This window comes from Oryctolagus cuniculus, chromosome 15 (assembly GCF_964237555.1).
Source record: "Oryctolagus cuniculus chromosome 15, mOryCun1.1, whole genome shotgun sequence".
Taxonomy (NCBI): Eukaryota; Metazoa; Chordata; class Mammalia; order Lagomorpha; family Leporidae; genus Oryctolagus; species Oryctolagus cuniculus.
Window position 1 is genome coordinate 15,074,078 of NC_091446.1, and position 24,080 is coordinate 15,098,157.

The window sequence follows — 24,080 nt, forward strand, 5'->3', positions numbered from 1 at the left end:
CTCTCATATAAATGAAGTTGAAATAAAGACCTTCTACAACCAATAGAAATTGAAAGAATTTGTCACCACTCATCCAGCCTTACAAACGATGTTTAGGGATATGCTACACAGAAACAAAGAAAGACGGTCATAAATAATGATAAATGTGAAGGCATAATATCTCTCAGTAAAACTACAAAGGAAAACCAAAACAGACAATAGGGATATTTACAGGAAAATGGCAGAGCCAAGTCATTACTTATCAATAGTAAACTTTAATGAAAATGGCCCAAATTCTTCAACTTAAAGAAACAGACTGGCTAAATGGATTAAAAAACAAGACCCATCAGGGCCGGCCCTGTGGTGTAGCAGGTAAAGCCATCACCTGCAGTGCCAGCATCCCATATGGGCACCAGTCGAATTTCACTGCTCCACTCAGAAGCTGGGAAAGTAGTAGAAGATGACCCAAGGTCTTGGGCCCCTGTACCCAAAGAGGAGACCCAGGAGAATATCCAGGCTCCTGATTTCAGATCAGAGCAGCTCCAGCCATTGCAGTCATTTGTGGACTGGGCAAGTGGATGGAAAAACCTCTCTTTCTTTCTCCCACTCTCTCTGCTCTGCCTCTGCCTTACAAATAAACAAACAGGGGCTGGCCCTGTGGCAGAGCAGCTAAAGCCATCAACTGCAGTGCTGGCACCCCATATGGCCACCAGTTTGAATCCCAGCTGTTCCACTTCCAATCTAGCTCTATGCTATGGCCTAGGAAAGCAGTGGAAGATGTCCCAAGTCCTTGGGACCATGCACCTACGTAGGAGACCAGAAGAAGCTCCTGGCGCCAGCTTTGAATTGGTGCAGCTCTGGTCATTGTGGCCAGTTGGGGAGTGAACCAGCAGATGGAAGATATCTCTCTCTCTCTCTCTCTCTCTCTCTCCCTCCCTCCCTCCCTCTCTCCCTCCCTCTGTAACTCTTTCAAATATATAAATAAATATTTTTAAAAATAAACAAATCGTTTTTAAAATATTTTATTTATTTATTTAGGTAGAGTTACAGACAGTGAGAGGAAGAGGGAGAAGGAGAGGGAGAGAGAGAGAGAGAGAGAGAAAGGTCTTCAATCCACTGGTTCACTCCCCAGTTGACCGCAACAGCCAGAGCTGTGTCGATCCAAAGCCAGGAGCCAGGAGCTTCCTCCGGGTCTCCCATACAGGTGCAGGGGCCCAAGGACTTGGGCTATCCACTATTGCTATCCCAGGCCATAGCAGAGAGCTGGATCAGAAGTGGAGCAGCCAGGACTAGAACCTGCCCCCATATGGGATGCTGGCACTGTAGGCAGAGGATTAACCTACTATGCCACAGCAGCGGCCCCCAAATCTTTTTTTTTTTTAACTTTTATTTAATGAATATAGATTTTCAAAGTACAGCTTATGGATTACATTGGCTCCCCCCCACAATAACTTCCCTCCCACCCACAACCCTCCCCTTTCCCGCTCTCTCTCCCCTTCCATTCTTATCAAGATTCATTTTCAATTTTCTTTATATACAGAAGATCAGTTTAGTATACATTAAGTAAAGATTTCAACAGTTTGCACCCACATAGAAACACAAAGTGAAAAATACTGTTTGAGTACTAGTTATAGCATTAAATCACAATGTACAGCACATTAAGGACAGAGATCCTACATGAGGAGTAAGTGCACAGTGACTCCTGTTGTTGACTTTACAAATTGACACTCCTGTTTATGGCATCAGTAATTTCCCTATGCTCCAGTCATGACTTTCCAAGGCTATGGAAGCCTTTTGAGTTCACCAACTCTTATCTTATTTAGACAAGGTCATAGTCAAAGTGGAAGTTCTCTCCTCCCTTCAGAGAAAGGTATGTCCTTCTTTGAAGACCTGTTCTTTCCACTGGGATCTCACTCACAGAGATCTTTCATTTAGGTTTTTTTTTTTTTTTCCAGAGTGTCTTGGCTTTCCATGCCTGAAATACTCTCATGGGCGGCCCCCAAATCTTAAAAAAAAATACAAGACCCATCTATTTGCATACAAGAAACACAACCCAATAACAAAGATAACATGCAAGCTGAAAGTAAAAGGATAGAAAAGATATTTCATGCTAATGAAAAGCAAAAAAGAGCAGGTGTATCCATCCTAATATCAGACAAAATAGACTTTAAGACTAAAATTATTAAAAGAGAAAAAGGATGGCATTGTGTAATGATTAAGGGATCAATTTAACAGGAATGTCTGATTATAATAAATGCAGATGCAACAATGTCAGGGTGCGTCACTATTCTAAACATACATTAAAGGATCTGAAGGCAGACAGACACGCCCATATAATAGTACTGTGTGATTATAATATCCCACTTTAATGAATGGACAGATCACCATACAGAAAATAAACAACAAATCAACAGAGCTAATCTACACTATGGTCCAAATGGAGCTAACTGATATCTATAAAACTTTTCATCCCACTGCTGAAGAATACACATTCTTTTCATCACTGTATGGAACTTTCTCTAGGATAGACCACATGCTAGGTTATAAAGCAAGTTTCAACAAATTAAAATAAAAAATGAAATCATACCATGCATCTTCTCTGACCACAATGGAATGAAACTAGAAATCAAGAACTCAAGAATCTCTAGAAGTTATAAAAACACATTGAGACTGAACAACATGCTCCTGAATGAACAGTGGGTCATAGAGAAATCAAAATTTCTGGGGAGACAGCGCTGTGGTGAAGTGGGTTAAAGCCCTGGCTTGAAGCACCAGCATCCCATATGGGTGCCAGTTCAAGACCTGGCTGCTCCACTTCTGATATAGCTCTCTGCTATGGCCTGGAAAAGGAGTAGAAGATGATCCAAGTCATTGGGACCCTGCACCCATGTGGGAAACCCAGAAGAAGCTTCTGCATCCTGGCTTCAGATTGGCACAGCTCCAGCCGTTATGGCCAATTGAGGAAGAACCATCGGATGGAAGACCTCTCTCTCTCCCTCTCTCTGCCTCTCCTCTCTCTGTGTAACTCTGACTTCCAAATAAATAAATAAATATTTAAAAATTTCTGGAAATGAATGAATATAACAACACAATATTTCTTTTTATTTTATTTTATTTTTTGACAGGCAGAGTGGACAGTGAGAGAGAGTGACAGGGAGAAAGGTCTTCCTTTACCGTTGGTTCACCCTCCAATGGCCACTGTGGCCAGCACGCTGCGGCCAGTGCACTGTGCTGATCCAAAGCTAGAAGCCAGGTGCTTCTCCTGGTCTCCCATGCCGGTGCAGGGCCCAAGGACTTGGGCCATCCTCCATTGCACTCCCGGGCCACAGCAGAGAGCTGGCCTGGAAGAGGGGCAACCAGGACAGAATCCAGCGCCCTGACCAGGACTAGAACCTGGTGTGCCAGCGCCACAGGTGGAGGATTAGCCTACTGAGCCGCGGCACCAGCCAACAACACAATATTTCAAAACTTATGGACACAGCTGGGGGGCCAGTGCTGTGGCGCAGTGGGTTAAAGTCCTGGCCTGAAGTGCTGGCATCACATATGGTCTCCGGTTTGACTGCTCCACTTCTGATCCAGCTCTCTGCTATGGCCTGGGAAAGCAGTAGAAAATGGCCCAACTACTTGGGCCCCTGCACCTACATGGGAGACACAGAAGAAGCTCCCGACTCCTGGCTTCAGATCGGCACAGCTCCAGCAATTGCCGCCATCTGGGGAGCAAACCATCAGAGGGAAGACCTCTTCCTCTCTCTCTCTGCCTCTCCTCTCTTTCTGTAACTCAGACTTTCAAATAAATAAATCTTTAAAAAAAAAAAAAAAAACTTATGGATACAGCAAAAGCAGTGTTAAAGAACAGGTTATAGCAATTGGGGTCTACATCAAGAAATTCGAGAGTTACCAATTAAATGAGTTATCAATGCATCTCAAGAACCTAGAAAAACAACAAACAAAACCCAAAATTAGTATGAGGAAAGACATAATTAAAATTAGAGAATAAATAAACAAAATTCAAACCAAAAAATAACAAAAGATCAGTGAAATAGATATGGTTTTTTGGGGAAAAAATTGGTATATCATTTGCCCAACTTACCAAAACAAAGATGGAGAAGACCCAAATCAATAAAATCAGAAATTAAAAGGAAATATAGGGGTTGGCACTGTGGCATAGCACATAAAGCCACTGCCTGCAGTGCCAGCATCTCATATGGGCACCAGTTTATATCCTGGCTGCTCCACTTCTGATCCAGCTCTCATAGCAATGACCTCGGAAAGCAGTGGAAGATGGCCCAAGTGCTTTGGCCCCTGCACCCATGTGGGAGACCCGGAAGAAGCTCCTGGCTCCTGGCTTTGGATTGGTGCAGCTCTGGCCATTGTGATCAACTGGGGAGTGAACCAGCGGAATGAGACCTCTCCCTCTCTCTGCCTCTCCTTCTCTCCGTGTGTAACTCTGACTTTCAAATAAATAAATAAATCTTTTTAAAAAAGAAAATATAACAACAGATACACAGAACTAAAGAGGATCATCAAGAATTAATATAAACAGCTATATGCCACCATATTGGAAAATCTAAAAGAAATGGATAGATTCCTGAACACATACTATCTACTAAAACCAAGCTATGAGGACATAGAATGCCTGAACAGAACAATAACCAAGAGAGATTGAATCAGAAATAAAAACCCTCCCAAGAAAGAAAAGCAAAGGATTGGATGGTTTCACTGCTGAATTCTACCAGATTTTTACAGAACTATTTCCAATACTTCTCAAGGTATTCTAAACAATTAAAGGGGAAGGAATCCTCCCATACACTTTCTACGAGGCCAGCATCTAAGCACCTTAATGCTTAGATCAGAAAAAGATACAACAAAGTAAGGGAATTTTAGATCAATATCACTGATAAATGCAGATGCAAAAATAGTACGTAGATACTAGCTTATTGAATCCAGCAACACATAAGAAATATCATTCAACTGGACCAAGTGGGATGCAGGGATGTTTCACAAATCAATTAATATGATACATTACATTAACAAACTGAAGAACAAAAACCATATGATTAATTCAATAGATGTAGAGAAAGCATTTGATAAAATACAACATCTTTTCAAAATAAAAAAAAAAAAGCTTTAAATAAATTGGGTATAGAAGGAACATTCCTCTACACAATCAAGGCAGAATATGACAAACCCACAGCCAGCATCATATTGAATGAGGAAAATTTAGAATCATTTCCACTGAGAAACAGAGCCAGACAAGGATGCTCACTCTCACCATTACTATTCAATATAGCCCTGGAAGTTTTAGCCAGAGCCATTAGGCAAGAAAAAGAAATCAAAGGTATATAAATTGGAAAAGAAGAAGTAAACTATCCCTAATTGCAGATGACAATATTCTATAGATAGGGGGAACCAAAATACTCTAATAAGAGACTACTGGAACTCATAAAAGATTTTGGTAAAGTGGCAGGATATAAGTTTATCACACAAAAATCAACAGCCTTTGAATACACAGAAAATACCATGGCGAGAAAGAACTTCTAAGATAAATTCTATTCACAAACTGCAAAAAAAATTAAATATCTTAGTATAAATTTAACCAAGGAGGTAAAAGAGCTCTATGATGAAAACTAGAAAACATTAAAGAAAGAAAAAGAAGAAATAAATAAAAGCATGTAAAAATCTTGCACGTTTGTGGATTTGAGGAATTAATATTTTTAGAATGTCCAAATTACCAAAAGCAACTTATAGATTCAATGTGATCCCAATCAAAATCCCAATGACATCCTTCTCAGATCTAGAAAAAAATGACACTAAAATGCATATGGAAACATGAGAGACCCCAAATATCTAAAGCAATCTTAAACAACAAAACAAAGCCAGAGGCATCACAATATCAGATTTCGGGATATACTACAGGGCAGTTATAATCTAAACAACCCGGCACTTGCATAAGAATAGACATGCAGACCAACAGAACAGAATAAAAACTCCAGAAATCAATCCACACATCTATAACCAACTTATCTTTGACAAAGGAGCTAAAATCAATCTCTGGAAAAAAGGACAGCCTCTTCAACAAATGGTGCTGGGAAAACTAGATCTCCACTTGCAAAAGTATGAAACAAGATACCTACCTTATATCTTATACCTTACACAAAAATCAACTGAAAGTGGATCAAAGATCTAAATCTATGACCTGATACCATCAAAGTACAAGAGGGGAATATTGGAAAAATCCTGAAAGACACTGGCATAGGCAAAGTCTTCTTGAAAAAGACTCCAGAAGCACAGGTAATACAAGCAAAGGCAGGTGGAACTGTATCAAGCTAAGAAGCTTCTGAACTGCAAAGGAAACACTCTGCAAAGTGTATAGGCAATCAACTGAATGGGTGAAAATATTTGCAAACTATAAAACTGATAGAGGATTAATATTCTGAATCTATAAGAGTTTAACTCAACAACAACAAAAACACAGTTAAGAAATGCGCAAAGGATTTGTATAGACATTTTAAAGAGGAAATTCAAATATCCAACAGACACCTGAAAAAATGCTCAGTATCAGTAGCCATCAAGGAAATGCTAATCAAAACTGCAAGGAGGTTTCTCCTCACCTCAGTTAGAATGGCTCTCATACAGAAATCAAAAAAACAATTAATGCTGGTGAGGATGTGGAGGAAAAGGTACCCTAGTCCACTGCTCATGGGAATGTAAACTGGTGCAGTCACTGTCGAAGACAGTATGAAAATACCTTAGAAATCTGAATATAGTCCCACCATATGACCCAGCAAACTCATTCCTGGGAATTTACCCAGGAAAATGAAATCAGAATATAAAAGAGTGATCTATACCCCCATGTTTAATAGCAGCTCAATTTCAGTAGCTAAGATACGAAGTCAATCCAGATGTCTATCAACCAATGACTGAAGAAGGAAAGTGGCATAAATACAATATGGAATATTCCTCAGCAGTAAAAAAGAATGAACTACTGTCGTTTGCAACAAAATGAATGCAACTGGAAACCATTATACTTACTGAAATAAGCCAGTCCCAAAAACACAAACATCATATGCTTTCCCTGGTCTATGGTAATTAATAGAGAATAAAAAAGTAATGTATATGAGTGAAATTGATATTTTTGAGATTCAATGACTGTTTACAGTCTTTGCTTCCACAGTTGAGAAACAATGTTTTATTCTTGTTACTTTTTTTAAATTTTTTACTTACTGTAGGGTTTTCTTATGAGACTGAAACAATGTCATTGAAAAATTAAAAGAAAAAACAAGAAAGGAAAGAAGTATAGGTGGGAAAGAGAGAAAGGTGAGACGAATTACTATGCCTCTAAATCCGCATAAATGAAATACATGAAATTTGTTCAAAAAGAATACATAAAAATAAATATGTAGCTTTTTCATAAAGTAGATTTCCATGAAATTCCTGAAACCCCAATAGATGATACATACATATATATGAATAAATGTAATATTTAAAAAATAATTCAGGCCAGCACCATGGCACCCTTGGCTAATCCTCTGCCTGCGGCACGGCACCAGCACTCTGGGTTCTAGTCCCAGTTGGGGCACTGGGTACTAGTCCCAGTTGCTCCTCTTCCAGTCCAGCTCTCTGCTGTGGCCTGGAAGGGCAGTGGAGGATGGCCCAAGGGCTTGGGTCCCTGCACCTGCATGGGAGACCAGAAGGAAGTACCCAGCTCCTGGCTTTGGATCAGTGCAGCGCCAGCCATAGCAGCCATTAGGGGAATGAACCAACGGAAGGAAGACCTTTCTCTCTCTCCCTGTCTAACTCTCTCTCTGTCTCTCTCTCTCACTGTCTAACTCTGCCTGGCAAATAATAATAATAATAATAATTCAAAGAGAACTACATTGCTCCCCATATTAAAAGATTCTAATGGGGCCAGCACTGTGGCATAGCAGGTAAAGTACCCACCTGCTGTGTTGGCATCCCATATGGGCACCAGTTCAAATGCTGGCTGCTCCACTTCCAATCCAGTTCTCTGCTATGGCTTGGGGAAGCAGAAGATGCTCCAAGTCCTTGGGCCCATGTACCCGCATGGGAGACCCAAAAGATGCTCCTGGCTCCTGGTTTAGGATCGACTCAGCTCCAGCTACTGCGGCTAATTGGGGAGTGAACCAGCAGATGGAAGACCTCTCTCTCTCTATGCCTCTCCTGTGTAACTCTGACTTTCAAAAAAATAATAAATATTCTTTTTAAAAATATTCTAATATATAATATTATATATTATGTATATTATATGTAATATATAATTATATATTATCTAAGATAATATTTTTATAATAACTTAGCTGAAGACATCAATTTCATACACAAATTCCTTAAAAAATATTTTAATAAAACTGACTTAAGAACAACAGAACATCTGAATGCCCTTATAAATATATTGAATTTCACAGTAAAATTTCACATGTAAAGAAAATGATAGACTTGGTTAACTTAAAATTTAGTATTACTATACTCAGAAAAAAATAATTCCAATCTTATATACTCAGTTGGATTAATGACTAAAAGTAAAGGCAAAACACTTTTGGAGGGAAATACAGAAAACACTGAAATAGGAAAATATTATTTAGGCAAACACAAATCACAAATCATAAAAGACTGGTCACTTTTATTTCAAAATTAATAAGTTGTATTAATCAAACAATATCATACAAAGAACAGAAAATCTATAATCTGAAAAAGAAAATGTCTTCAAAATACTTCAAAATACAAACCAAAGATTAATACTGCAAAGAAGTGTACACAAACAACTAAATATTATAAAATATATAGAATACTTGAGCAAAATTTTAAAGAAAAGCTATATAGTCATTAACATGAAAAGATATTCATGATTAGTAATCAAAGTAATGCAAATTAAAACCAAAATGAGACATCATCTTCCATCATATTGACAAAAATCATTTAAAATGAAACAATATCAAATATTATATTACAGAGGAATTGAAATTCTTGTTCACCATTGGTGGGAGTGAAAATTAGTAAAATAATGCCAGATAGTTGGGAGAAATTGAGCACAACATTCCCCACCACTAAGCACTTATATAACTAACAGCTTAGAGAAACTTTTATATGAAACAATAGAGAATAAATAAGAATATTTATATTACTAGGTAGGTAGCTTAGAAAAACATGTATATAAAATGGACTAAATAGTAACATTTATACTATAATTGTTCCTTATAGCAAAAAATTGGCAACAATCCAAATATCCATCCACAGAATAGAAAATATAAAAGGATCTATGCTTGAACGTTGAGGGTTTCTCATATGGGGTAATTTTGCCAACAATCCTATCACATTTCTCTTATGCATTTATTTTTTCTTCTTCCTAAATGATCATTTTATACTTCATCTTTTCAAACTTCTAACCTCAGTATCTCCTTCCCTTACAACTCAACTCCTGGAAAGTTGTCAGCACATTTCCCCAATTCCTTTTCTCCCATCTTTACTTGAAACCACACCCACCAGAATTTCATTCCCCCACCCCACTAAAACTTCTCTTATCAAGATCAGCAAAAAACACCAAACATGATATCTCAATTCTCATACAGGTTGAATATCCCTTATCTAAATGCTTGGGTTGAGAAGTGCTTGGAATTCATAATTTTGTCAGATTATGGGACTATTTCCATATACATATTGAGATCATTTGGGTATGAGAGAGAAGTCAACATAAATTACTTTATATACAGCTTAAACATAGAGCCCAAAGACAATACAATATTTTTAGTACAGCTGCATTATGATTATAACAGATCACAGAGATCAGCTGTGGAATGTTTCACTTGTAGCATCAGTTGACAGAAAGTTTTACATTTTTGAGGATTTGAATTTTGGATATTCAGATTATGGAAGGTTAACCTGTCTTATGTATCTATCAGCAGCTCTGACAAATTCTCCTTTGAAATATCTGCTTGGCCTCTAAACCAACACACACTCCTGGTTTTCCTGCCTAAATGCTTTTTCTAGGTCTCTGTTTCTAGTTGTTTCTTTTTATCTCTATGACAATAAAATTAATATGTACAGATTCTGAAAGCACTGCATACAACTATCTAACATATCCACCAGGAAGCGTAATATGTATCTCAAATAAGTTTAAAACTGTGATTCTAATCCTCCCCCACATAAAACCTGCTTCTCCCATGAAGTTCATCATCTCAACATATCCAAACTTCATGGTGTCAGATACTCAGGTTAAAAGCCTGATTCAACTTTTCATTTGTCTCTCTCATCCACTCTGAATCAATCACAGTTTATCCAATCTTTGTTGTTTCTTGAAAATATATTCAGAATCCAATCAATTCTCATCATTTCACATTGTCTCCATGGTCCCAAATTACACTGCCCCTTTCCTAGGTTATTATAATACCCTTTAGAAATGGGTTTCCTGCTTCTGCCTTTACATCATAATCACAGCACAGCAGGCAAAGTGCTCCTGTGAAAACCTGAATGAGAGCACATATGCTTGCTCAACATTCTCAATGTAAGGTAAGCTTTATAACGACCTCTAAGACCACACATGATAGGATTCCCTATTACCTCTCTAAGATCATTTCTTACCATATCCCCAAGCCCGCTCGACACTACTCAAGCTTTCTGACCCACTTAACTCTTCCAAACGGCAGGCTTGTTCCCATCTCAAGGCTGTTGCACAAGCCACTCCCTTTTGTCTTCCTCAGCCACTCTTTTTGACAGTAACTACCTTAAACTCCCTCTCTTCTTTCCATGCTTTTTTTCCTTCAAACCATTGCTTGCCATTTAAATATACCTGCTTATTTCCATTTTTATTGTCTTACTTTCCCCATTAAAATATATCTCTAAAATATCAGTGATTTTTTAAAGATTTATTTATTTATTTATTTGACAGGCAGTTAGTGAAAGAGACAGAAAGAAAGGTCCTCCTTTTCTGTTGGTTCACCCCCCAAATGACCGCCACAGCCAGCGTGCTGCGCCAATCCAAAGCCAGGTGCCAGGTGCCTCCTCCCAGTCTCCCATGCGGGTGCAGGGCCCAAGCACCCGGGCCATCCTCCACTGCCTTCCCGGGCCACAGCAGAGAGCTGGACTGGAAGAGGAGCAACCGGGACAGAATCCAGCGCCCCAACTGGGACTAGAACCTGGGGTGCCAGCACCGCAGGCGGAGGATTAGCCTAGTGAGCCACGGCATTGGCCTATTTATTTTAAAGTCGGAGTGAAAGAGAGGAGAAGAAATGGAATGATCTTCCATTCATTGGTTCACTACCCAAGTGGCCACAATGGCTAAGCCTTAGCCAGATGGAAGCCAGGACACAGGAGTTTCATCCAGGTCTCTGACATAGGTGACAGGAGCCCAAACACCTGTGCCATTCCCTGCTACTTTTCCCAGGCCATTAGTAGGGGAGCTGGATCAGAAGCGGAGCAGCTAGGGCACAAACCAGCACGCATATGGGATGCCAGCATTGTAGGCCACAGCTTTACTGGCTATACCACAATGCCAGCCCCAAATAGTTGATTTTTAAAAAGGGCTCTGGAGAGGCCAAACTCAGGATCTGACAAGATGATCAGGCTGCTCCACAGGATCATCAAGGAAACCAAGCATTCACTGGGAGAACCAGATGAGAGCAAGGCCTGCTATTTTCATGCAGTCACTGCTGGCCCCTCCGTTTCCCCACTACAGGGAGGGACTTTTAAACTGGAACTATTCCTACCAGAAGAATAGCCAATGGCAGCACCTAAGGCATGTTTCAAGACCAAAATTTATCACTCTAATGTAGACAAGTTTGGAAGAATATGTTTAGATATTTTAAAAGGTAAGTGATCCCCAGCACAGCAGATCTGCACAGTTCTGCTATCGCCAGGCTTTGTGAATTGCTCCCATTCCAGGTGATCCAATAGCAAATGATGTAGTGGAGCAGTGGAAAATCAACGAAGCCCAAGCCATTGAAACAGCTGGAGCATAGACTAGGCTTATAGCTACGGATAATATTTAAATCAATGTAATCATCAAGTATGCTTCACTTCTCCTGGCTGCCAAGACTTACTCCTTTTTTGTTTGCATTTAATGAACATAGTCCTATGAACATTACAGAATAAAAGCCCAGATATCAACAATCCTTTGGTGATTAAATGAACCTTAGCAAATGTATGTCTTGTCCCAATTCACTGTTGTAAAGCACGAGCAGAGGCTAGAAATATCATCGGGACTGTTGTGAAACATTTAAAAGCAGTGGCCCCTCTGCCTTTACTCATTTCCCCATGAGGGTTTAAGTATAAAGCACTGTGAATGCTGGTAGTTTTCAGGGTTAGCTGCAGTGGTGCAGCTGGGGTTTTTTAATTAATTAATTTATTTATTTATAGAAGGAAGGTAAGTTTTGTTTCAATTTTATGGGTTCTTTTACCCCCCTTTTTATGGTGATCTAATTGCACTGGTTAAAAGCAGCTAACAGTTCTTTAATATATACTCTCTAGCCAATTCTAACATTATTTAGACTCTGTACATGGACAAGCTTGTTGTTTGAACCAAAACAGGAACATGAAAAACTATCACAACCCTCACAAATAGCACTGTAGCTTTGCTATCAAGTGCAGATTTCCTCCTTCAAAAAACGCTTGTGACCATTTGTATGGCTTCTCTGGAAATTTCTGTAAGTCTTATGTTTTAATAAAATATTTTTGTTATTACAAAAAAAATGAAAAATAAAAAGGGCTCTGAAGAAGGCATACAAGGTTAAATAATCCAAGTCAAATTTAAAAACAGAAAAACTAAATGGCTCGCCTGCAAATATATTTATGAATGGGAGAAAATCTATAAAAATAGCAGACAAATAATTTACACAGCACTGAAAACAATGATTACCCCCTTTGGATCTAGTGGAGGGTTGTCATTATGGAGAGACACAGGGCTTCTGGGATAGTGTCCTCTTTCTTGGATCAAGTGGGCAGGTTTTCATTTTATTATGGTTCTGAAACTCTATGTGTATGCTTTCATATACCCTTTTTTAAACTATAGGGTTTTTTTTTAAAGATTTATTTATTTGAAAGAGAGAGTTACAGAGAAAGAAAGGGAGACAGAGACAGAGATCTTCCAACCGTTGGTTCACTCACTCCACCAGATGGCCACAACAGCTGGAACTGGGCCAATCTGAATCCAGGAGCCAGGAGCTTCTTCTGGATCTTCCACATGGGTGCAGGGGCCTGAGCACTCGGGCCACCTTCTACCACCCTTCCAAGCCATAGCAGAGAGCTGGATCGGAAGTGGAGCAGCCAGGACTCGAACCAGCACCCAAATGGGATGCCAGCATACAGGCAGTGGCTTTACCTGCTATGTCACAGCACCAGCCCCTACCTTTTTCTCTATAAGCAATATTCCTCAACTTATAAAGCTAGGAAAACACTAAGTACTATGCTTTTTAATTATATTTAAAAAATCTATACTGATAGGAATTTCTTTAAATTATCAATATTTAATTTTAACCAGACATTCCAAAACTCCAAAACTCACTAGCTACTATGATTGTTTCTAGTCTTTCTTGACCATATAAAGATTTCATGTCAATTTTAATAGAGAAATTATTATTTACTATACATATATACATATTTATACATACATGTATACATATGTACATATTTCTACTATTTCCCACATAAGTGTGTACCATAAATTTTTAAATTATAAATTTCCCTTACTGAGGGGCCGGAGCTTTGGCATAGCAGGTAAAACCCCCCATCTGCAGTGCTAGCATCCATATGGGTGCTGGTTCGAGTCCTAACTGCTCCACTTCCAATCCAGCTCTCTGCTATGGCCTAGGAAAACAGCAGAAGATGGCTCAACTCCTTGGGCCCCTGCACCTATGCGGGAGACCCAGAAGAAGCTCCTGGCTCCTGGCTTCAGATCGGCGCAGCTCTGGCTGTTGCAGCCATCTGAGGAGTGAACCAGCGGATGAAAGACCTCTCTCTCTCTTTCTTTCTGACTCTCTCCTTCTTTCTCTGTGTAACTCTGACTTTCAAGTAAATAAATACTTAAAAAATAATTTAAAAAATAAAATAAATAAATAAATTTCCCTTACTGAGAACTTCTTATGTTTTTCCCAATGCAGGGCTTGATATAGATTCAACAAAATTTTGTTAAAAAGATTTCAGACACTCACAGTACAAAGATATAAGGGGGGATGAAGAGGATGTTCATCAGTATCACTGAAACATGATTTAACTAATAACATACATGTGAAGTATCCTGGATAACTTTCTAAAATCTCTGACAGTTAAATTTTCAGAGAAATCACAAAAATTAACACTAAATTCATAAATTATATTTGAATATCCTAATGTAAAATAATTCCTATATCAAATTGAAGCCAAAAGAAATGAGTTCACATAATTATGTAAATCCTCATTGAATACATTTTTAGATATATGGGATTTCAAAGACTTTTTAAAAATACTAATATACCAGAAGTTTTTTCATTAATTTACTATTTACCCTCTTAATATCTTTACAAATATAATTGACATATTTTATCTTCATTTGAAAAGTAAATGGTAAAAATACCAAGCTGATAATTAGAACTGCAAGTTATAAATGATTATGTGTAATATATTTCTGAGGTGTTAACACTGTGCATTTTCAAAGGCTAAAGAAACAGAACAATAACAGAAAAGATATGAACAATAAGCCAACATAATCTGAGATCTCTATTATCATAGAAAAGCCTGGACATATAACAGTGAGCGTGTAGGCTCCAATTGTAAGATCTGCAAACACACGTATGCCAAAAACACACAAGATGACTCATCTAGCAAGACTAAGAAATAAAGACCACATTTATTTTGATTCTCAAAATCATTAAATTTGAAGTTCCTTGGCAAAGAAATGTATCAATTAGTAAAACATAATAATGTAAAAAGGATCATTTTTGAGAAGTGGGATCACTTGTGTATCAAGAATGTTTATTTTCTCCATTCTTTTAATATACAAAAACCAGATCTCAGTGCTAAAGTAGTGAAGTAGCATCAGTGACTTTGGGTGACCTTTACTATACCAAATTTTCATAAACCATTAGCATATAACATTAAACTTAAAAAGTAAAATAAAACATGTATTTCTATTTTTAATAATTTTAGGAAGTATGACATATTAACTGAAAAGCACAAAAAATTTAAATGTATAGTTCAATGAGTTATCTCAAAATAAACATATGAGTTAGCATTCTAGATGCCCCCTGTTGACCATTCAAATCAGTATTCAATTCTTCCTAGCCAAAAGCAATCCCCATTATAACTTCTGAGACCAAAGATTACTTTTTCTAGGTGTTAAATTTTATAGAAATAGAATCATGGCAGGCGCTGCGGCTCAATAGGCTAATCCTCCACCTAGCGGCGCCGGCACACTGGATTCTAGTCCCGGTCGGGGTGCCAGATTCTTTCCCGGTTGCCCCTCTTCCAGGCCAGCTCTCTGCTGTGGCCAGGGAGTGCAGTGGAGGATGGCCCAAGTGCTAGGGCCCTGCACCCCATGGGAGACCAGGAGAAGCACCTGGCTCCTGCCATCGGATCAGCGTGGTGCACCGGCCGCAGCGCGCCGGCCGCGGTGGCCATTGGAGGGTGAACCAACGGCAAAAGGAAGACCTTTCTCTCTGTCTCTCTCTCTCACTATCCACTCTGCCTGTCAAAAAAAAAAGAAATAGAATCATATACTGTATATTATTTTGTTCAGTATTACTTTGATGAGATACAACTGGGTAGATTTGTGCAGACAATTCTTCTATTTTTATTGTTGTACAGCACTGCACAGGTTTGAATACAATTAATTTACCTATTTGAACTGTTAATGGACACTTCATTTGTTCCCAATTACTGATTACAACAAACAAAACTGGATATGGATATTCTTCTACATTATGGTAGTACATACATGTATGCATTTGTTAGGTATATAACTTGATGCACAATTACTAGTATATAGTATACATGAATTAGAAATGTATGTATGTTCAAATTTAGCAAATTCTGTCAAAATATTTTTCTGAGTAACTCCACCACTTCATACACATTTGCCATTGACAGTATTTTATATTTAAGATTTATTTACTCAGGACCGGCACTGTGGTGTAGCAAGAAAAGCCGCTGCCGACAGTGCCAGCATCCCACATGGGCGCTGGTTCCAGTTCCAGCTGCTCCACTTCCAATCCAGTTCTCTTCTATGGTCTGGGAAAGCAGTAGAAGATGGCCCAAGTCCTTGGGCTCCTGCACCTACATGGGAGACCTGGAAGAAGCTCCTGGATCCTGGCTTTAGATTTGCCCAGCTCCAGCTGTTGCAGCCAACTGGGGAGTGAACCATTGGATGGAAGACCTCTGTGTGTGTGTGTGTGTGTGTGTGTGTGTGTAATTCTGACTTTCAAATAAATAAATAAATCTTTTTAAAAAATTATTTATTTGAAAAGCAAAGTGATAGAGAGAGATCTCATCCATCCACTGGTTCACTCCTCAAATGACCCTAACAGCCAGGACTAGACCAGGAAACACTCAGGAGCCAGCAACTCCATCCAGGGTTCCCACATGGTGGCAGGGACACAAGTACTTGAGCCATCCTCCACTGCCCTCCCAGGCATATCAACAAAGAGCTGGATCAGAAGCACAAAGTAGCCAACACTCTAATGAGGAACTCCAGGCACTCCAATATGGGAAACAGGTGTCCCAAGCATCAGGCTAACTTGCTGCACCACAACACCTACCCCTATAGGATTTTAAATTTTACCAATTTAGATGGATGTGCAGTGCTATCTCAACATGGTTTTATTTTAAAATGCTCTGATGACTGGGGCTGATGCTGTGGAGTAGCAGGCTAAGCTTCGCCTGTGGTACCGGCATCCCATAGGGCACTGGTTCCTGTCCCGGCTGCTCCTCTTTTGATTCAGGTCTCTGCTGATGGCCTGGGAAAGTAGTACAGGATGGCCCAAGTGTGTCAGCCCCTGCATCTGTGTAGGAGACCCAGAAGGAGCTCCTGGCTCCTGGCTTCAGATCAGCCCAGCTCCAGCCATTGCAGCCATTTGCTGAGTGAACCAGTAGATGAAAGACCTTTCTGTCTTGCCCTCTCTGTCTGTAACTCTCCCTGTCGATAAATAAATAAAATCCTTAGAAATGCTGATGATTAATAAGGCAAAACATATTTTAGTATTTATTTTGACTATCTGAATATCTTTCTTTGTAGAGTACCTGTCATAGTCACTTGTCTATTTCTTTATTGAATCACTTTTTTTTTTTTTTTTTTTTTGACAGGCAGAGTGGATAGTGTGTGAGAGAGAGAGAGAGTTAAAGGTCTTCCTTTTGCCGTTGGTTCACCCTCCAATGGCCGCCACGGCTGGCGTGCTGCAGCCGGTACACCGCGCTGATCCGATGGCAGGAGCCAGGTGCTTCTCCTGGTCTCCCATGGGGTGCAGGGCCCAAGTACTTGGGCCATCCTCTACTGCACTCCCTGGCCACAGCAGAGAGCTGGCCTGGAAGAGGGGCAACTGGGAAAGAATCTGGCGCCCCGATCGGGACTAGAATCCGGTGTGCCAGCGCCACTAGGTGGAGGATTAGCCTATTGAGCCGCGGCGCCAGCCGACTTATAGTACTTCTAATTCCAGAATGAATCTCTTTGGTTGGTTTTCTGCATTGCAAATACCACCCACCCAGCAGCTAGCCTGTTCACCATCTTATACTTTTGTAATATTTTTTAAAGATTTTATTTATTTATTTGAGAGGTAGAGTTACAGAGAAAGAAAGAGAGAGGGAGGGAGAAACAGAGAAAGGTCTTCCATCTGCTGGTTCACTCACCAAATGGCTGCGAAGCATAGCTGGCTGATCTGAAGCCAGGGGCCAGAAGCTCCTTCTGGGTCTCCCATGCAGGTGCAGGGGCCCAAGCACTTGGGCCATCCTCCACTGCTTTCCCAGGCCAGCAGCAGAAGGCTGGATCAGAAGAGGAGCAGCCAGGACCCAAACTGGTGGCCATGTGGGATGCCGCCGCTACAATCAGAGGCTTAGGCTAGTTTGCTACAGCACCAGCCCTCATTTTACATTTTTGAACACACAGTCTATCACTTTTCTTTATTAATAATACTATATAGTCTATATAAATCAGTCCATCAATTTTCCCTTATTAATAATATTACTTATTTCTTTTTGTTGCTGTTGTTGACAGGCAGAGTTAGACAGTGAGAGAGAGAGAGAGAGAGAGAGGCAGAGAGAAGGGTCTTCCTTCCGTTGGTTCACCCCTCAAATGGCCGCTACGGCCAGCACACTGCACCAATACGAAGCCGGGAGCCAGGTGCTTCCTCCTGGTCTCCCATGCAGGTGCCGGGCCCAAGTACTTGGGCCATCCTCCACTGCCTTCCCAGGCCACAGCAGAGAGCTGGACTGGAAGAGGAGCAACCGGGACAGAATCCAGCACCCCAACCGGGACTAGAACCTGGGGTTCCAGCGCCGCAGGCAGAGGATTAGCCTAGTGAGCCGCGGCGCCAGCTGTTATTACTTATTTCTATTTAAGAAATTGTTCTTTACCCATGGATATCGATATTTGCCTCTGTTATCTTCTAAGATATTTGTTAGTTTATCTTCCACATTTAGAATTTAGATACACAATTGATCTGAAGGGTGTGATATGGGGTTCAATATTCACTTTTTCCATTTCTACAACCAACTGGCCCAGAACAATTTGCTGAAAAAATTGCTTTATGGAACCAACTCTGTCATAGATTAAATGTCCCTAAATGTGTAGTTTTGCCTGGAGTTCCTCTTGACTGCATTAATCTATTTCCCTGTGTTTGCAAAATCACTTAATCATTGTAGCTTCATAAGTAAAGTTCTCCAACTTTGTTCTTACAACAAATCTGTTTTAGCTATGGTTGACTGTTTGCCTTTTCCTATAAATTTTAGAAAAAGCAATGTTGATTTCCTGAAGAAAATTACCTACAATTTAGTTTGAGATTACATTAAATCCATAAATCCATTTGGAAAGAAAATCTACAATACTGAGTTTTTCAAACAATTATCAAATGTGGTCTCCATTTATTTAGATCTCTTTTAATTTCACACAAAGAGGTCTTATAGTTTTTCTGTGTAAAGATCCTGCACATTTTAAATTATTTTTAGATTGTTGATACTCTGGCGATAACATAAATTATGTTGCCTTGAAACTGTCATTTTTAATTGCTCCTGGCAAATTCAAAATTAAATTTGAGGTTTTACACTGACCTTAAATACAGCAACCTATTTTCCATATCCCATTGAATTATAATATATTATATTACATCATATTATATTTTACTTTGTCTTATTCTCTGGCCAGAAACAAAAATACAACGCTAAATAGAAATAAGAGTGATCACCTTTAGCTCATTTTGATGTTAGAGCAAAAGCTTTCAACATTTCACTATAATGTTTGCAACAAAGCTTTGAGGTTTGTTTGTACCTTCTACCAATTCAATAATCTGCTTCTATTCCCAGCTCACTACAGTTTTAATCATAAATATATATTAGTTTTTATCTAAACATTTCTCTGCATCTTTTTGGAAGTATAAAGCTTTACTTCTCTATAATCTTAATTTTTTACTCAAATTTTACACATTTTTACTAAATTTATATTCTTTTTTTTTTTTTTTTTTGACAGGCAGAGTGGACAGTGAGAGAGAGAGACAGAGAGAAAGGTCTTCCTTTTGCTGTTGGTTCACCCTCCAATGGCCACTGTGGCTGGCGCGCTGCAGCCAGCGCACCGCGCTGATCCGATGGCAGGAGCCAGGTACTTATCCTGGTCTCCCATGGGGTGCAGGGCCCAAGCACTTGGGCCATCCTCCACCGCACTCCTGGGCCACAGCAGAGAGCTGGCCTGGAAGAGGGGCAACCGGGACAGAATCCGGCGCCCCTACCGGGACTAGAACCCGGTGTGCCGGCACCGCAAGGTGGAGGATTAGCCTAGTGAGCCGCGGCGCCGGCCTAAATTTATATTCTTAATATGACCCTAAATGGACTTCTCCCATTAACTGCTGCAGTCACGTGATTGTTTTCATCTATATTCATGAAAAATATAATACTATAATTTTCCTTACCTGTAATACATTTTTCATATTTTTGTATCAAGATTGTGCTAACCTGGGGCCAGAGCTGTGGTACAGCAGGTTAGGCTGCTCCCTGCAATGCCAGCATCCCATGTGAGCACCATTTTGGATCAGGTTCTGACTGCTCCACTTCCAACTCAGCTCACTGCTAATGCACCTAGGAAAGCAGGCCCAAGTTCTTTGGCCCCTGCCACCCATGTGGGAGACCCAGATGAAGTTCCTGGCTTTACCTGGCCCAGACCTCACCATTGTGACAACTGGGGAGTGAACCAGAGTATAGAAGATCTCTCTCTCTCTCTGCCTCTCAGAGGTGGGTTCATCTTCACTATTAGAATACAGAACTTCAAGGACTGCACTACTTCCTTAAGAGCCCACCAAGCCTCATCTCCCTTGGCACATAGGAAAATCCAATATTGGTCTTCCAGAGTTGATAAAAGCACTGCTCACTTTCCTAGGTAGTTTTCAGGATTCATAACTGTCTCAAGGACAAAAGGTACAAGAAATGCTAATCCCTCCTTCCTCGACAAAATCCTTCCTCTTAAATTGACAGTCTCGCTGCCTTTCACTGACGCTTTAAGCAGACATCACTCCTCATTTTCCCCGAATTAACAGAAACATATACATATATAATTTCACCATTGAAAAAGAATTCCTCCAAACATGCATCACCTATGATCTCGAAAAGCAGCATATCTGTTTAATTATATGTACAAAAACTGAAATCAGTTCTGAGATGGTAAAAATAAAGATTAATTTATACAATGGCCATATAATGGTGATCTTTTAAAATTACATAAAATATGATAAAACATCCTTACAAATAGCATAATCTATATATAATAGTGACCTTGACAAACAAGAAAACAAAAAGCATCAGAACTTTAAGAATTTTACAAACTTTAAAGATAACAGATAAATCAATTTTACCTCTCGCTAATTTGTTTTTAAAAAATTTAGGATCCATTAGAATATCAAAGCAGCAAATATATCTGCAACATATTTATAATAATATGTTTAAATCACAATATAGATTGTTTTAGCAAATTCTCTAATAGGACAAGTATCTAATGATGTCTGTGCACATACAGAAATCATCATGATTGCTAATTACATTCTTCGATGCAAAAGTTCACCATGGAAATTTTCTAGGAAGGGAAATATGAAATCTGAGAAAATTCTATTTAACTGATGAGCAAAAAATTAAATGCCTCATTTTGACTTTATTCAAATAATACCCAGTTCTGCTCTCTCAATCATTCACTTCTATTAAATATGCTCCTTCCCCAAGCATCGCTATACCTATTATTATTATTGTTGTTGTAAATTATGGTGCTTCCTTCACACAGGCGTTATCCTTTCCCTTCTGGTAAGAGACAATACAATGTGTACAACACTATGTTAGGCTGATTGATTGTGCTTTAGTAACTATACAGGTTGAGTGTTCCTTATCCAAAAAGCTTGGAACTAGAAATCTTCCAGATTTCAGACACTTTTGGATTTGCTATAGACCATGCTATTTGAGCATTCCTAACCCAAAATACTTCAAAATCCCAAGATTTCATAATTTCAGATTATAGATACTTAAAATGTACCACAATTCCTCTTGCGAGCATAGCAAAAAGTCAAAGAGAAAAAGTGAGACATATTACATAGGAAATATGATTCCATGTCAAACTTAGATAAAAAAAAAACTGATTTATCATTTTGATACTTTTGAAATATAAAGACTAATACTGTATCGTATTAGAATAAAGATAAGAAAAGGAAAATTTCCAAAAGGGACTTTTATAATTCTTTTTTTTAAAAATAAAAGTAGAAATTAGGGTAAATATTCAAAGTGAAAGGGGCAGAACAAGCTGCAATTTAGTAGAAAACTGCATTTCATTTAAACACATACTAACTTCATCCTGGAAGTTTAGAGAAGTGTAATAGAGTCATAAAATAAAAAGGAGTCATTTTCCAGATTTCACAAAAGGAAATGAGTACAATTAAAACTTACTTACCCAGAGAATCAATAAACAAAGAAATAATTAATATTTCAAGCACAGAGAGAATATTATGGATATGAGCAAGAAATTTCTTAAAAAAAAGTGGCAAATGAACACATAAAAAGATGCTTATCCAAAGCAGTAATTAGAGAAATTCATATTGAAACATCAGTAAGCTACCATTCACAACCATCACATTAGCGGAAGTGAAAGTTTTGTTATCAACTATTGGTGAAAACACAAAGAAACAGGGACACTCATCCTCCCCTGCTGGTGGGAGTACAAGTCACCACACTGCCTTGAAAAGCAACTTGCAACATGTAATAAAGCTGAGGATGTGAATACACTCAGAGACAGCAATTTCACTTTTAAGTGTATACCTTACAGAAAAGAAGGCACATGTGCGTAAGATCAGTACAAGATGTGTAACACAACATTGCTTATAATAGAAAAATCTCCCTAACTGCCACAAACTTTGTATTTCAGAAAGCTAGATGATCAAACTAGAAAAACTTTTATTAATGTACAAATGACAATAAAATCTGAGTGCAAACAACAGGTTCCAGATTCGATGATATCAAAGATCAAAATTATTCTAGTACATGAATTTGCTAATGTGCAATAAATATGGTATCAGCACTTATAAGTAATGCATACAGAATAAGTATCTCTATGGGATCAAAAACCATTTTAAAGTGAATCATTTATATTAATGATGGCTACACATCATTTATTAACTAGTCTATATCAATGCAACATGACTGCACATCATTAGTTGAAACAAAGATTGAAAAATCCAAGAATTTCTCCATGAAAGTACTTAATAAGGATCACTATTATGCAAATATAAAATACAACCAATGCCAAATTTTCTTTGTTATACTTCTACTCTACTCACCAAGTCTTAGTGTTAACTTCATACTTATAAAGATCATCCACCAATCCATATTTATTGCCTGGTAATGCTTTATAGCCTCCGTGAACATATATAGACTTTGTTATTTCATCATACACACTGGTGTGGCCATATCCACCTTGGACAATTGCTCCTTTAGTTTCTGGAACAAGCCAAGTGTTTGATGCTGTAACAGAAAGAAAATAAATCATGAACTTTAGGTAGTATTAAAAAATTTAACTAGTATATCAATAAAACCATCAACTTGATAACTTTAAAGATACATTTTTATGAATATACTATACCTAACATTCATTTAATCAAGAAACAACACCTATTAAATATGTGCCAGGTAGCATGTTAGGTACTAGGGCTAAAACTGAGTAATAAAATTTCCAAAAATGAAAGTAAGTTCCAAAATCCAAATTTTTGCATATGCAAGAAAAAGGGGAAACCTTATTCTTATATATTCATATACTTTTATATTCATAAATAATTCTGAACAATATTTTTATGAAAGGCTACTATGTGAAAGACAGTGAGTTAGTTACCGATATTACAAAGAAAAAAATGATATGATCATTTGACCCTAACAAATCTAAGATCAGCTGAACAAATTCTTCACTGTGCTAGAACTTATCTCTTTTTTAAGAGTCCCACTTTCCCTTTTTTAAAGTGCTGAGGATGAAAACTTTAAAAAAAAATTCCAAGGCTCTATTGAAAACCAGGTTAATGTTAGGTTTCACCAACTGGAGCACTGGTAAGATATTAAAAGCAGAAAGGAAGAAATACTCTGCTTTTGTCCCTAGCAGCAGTAACAGCAAGTGACTACAGCAGGGAAATAGAATGGTGGCTTTCTAACACTAAGCCAGGCTGGCTCCTGTTCAGTAGCGGAAGCAGCACCTCCAGTAACTCCCAGGGGCAAATGTGACCACAGATGCCTGTGTGGGTTTGCAATAGCTTCCAGATTTCTGGGTTATCCCTTCTCTTTAGTATTTCTAGTTGTCCTGACACGTCTGTAATCAATTCCTTGTACTCAATTCCATTCTGCTACCTGTATCTAGAAGAGCCTTGCATTTCCTACTTCAGATTCAGTGACAGAAGTACCAGTCATATGCA

The 24,080-nt window shown here is 38.7% G+C and overlaps 1 protein-coding gene across 12 annotated transcripts in view; it reads right to left on the reverse strand.

Annotated features, from left to right (window-relative positions):
* The window catches only part of ATRNL1 (attractin like 1), an 814,147-nt gene that overhangs the window by 666,361 nt on the left and 123,706 nt on the right, over positions 1–24,080 (reverse strand). For all 12 annotated transcript variants that reach the window (XR_011382205.1, XR_011382206.1, XR_011382207.1 and 9 more), the window contains exon 9: positions 22,965–23,148. Coding sequence is in view for 8 of the 12 variants with exons in the window: in XM_070057169.1 (XP_069913270.1) it covers positions 22,965–23,148 (184 nt within the window). In the remaining 4 variants the exon portion in view is untranslated. The remainder of the gene's footprint in view (positions 1–22,964; positions 23,149–24,080) is intronic.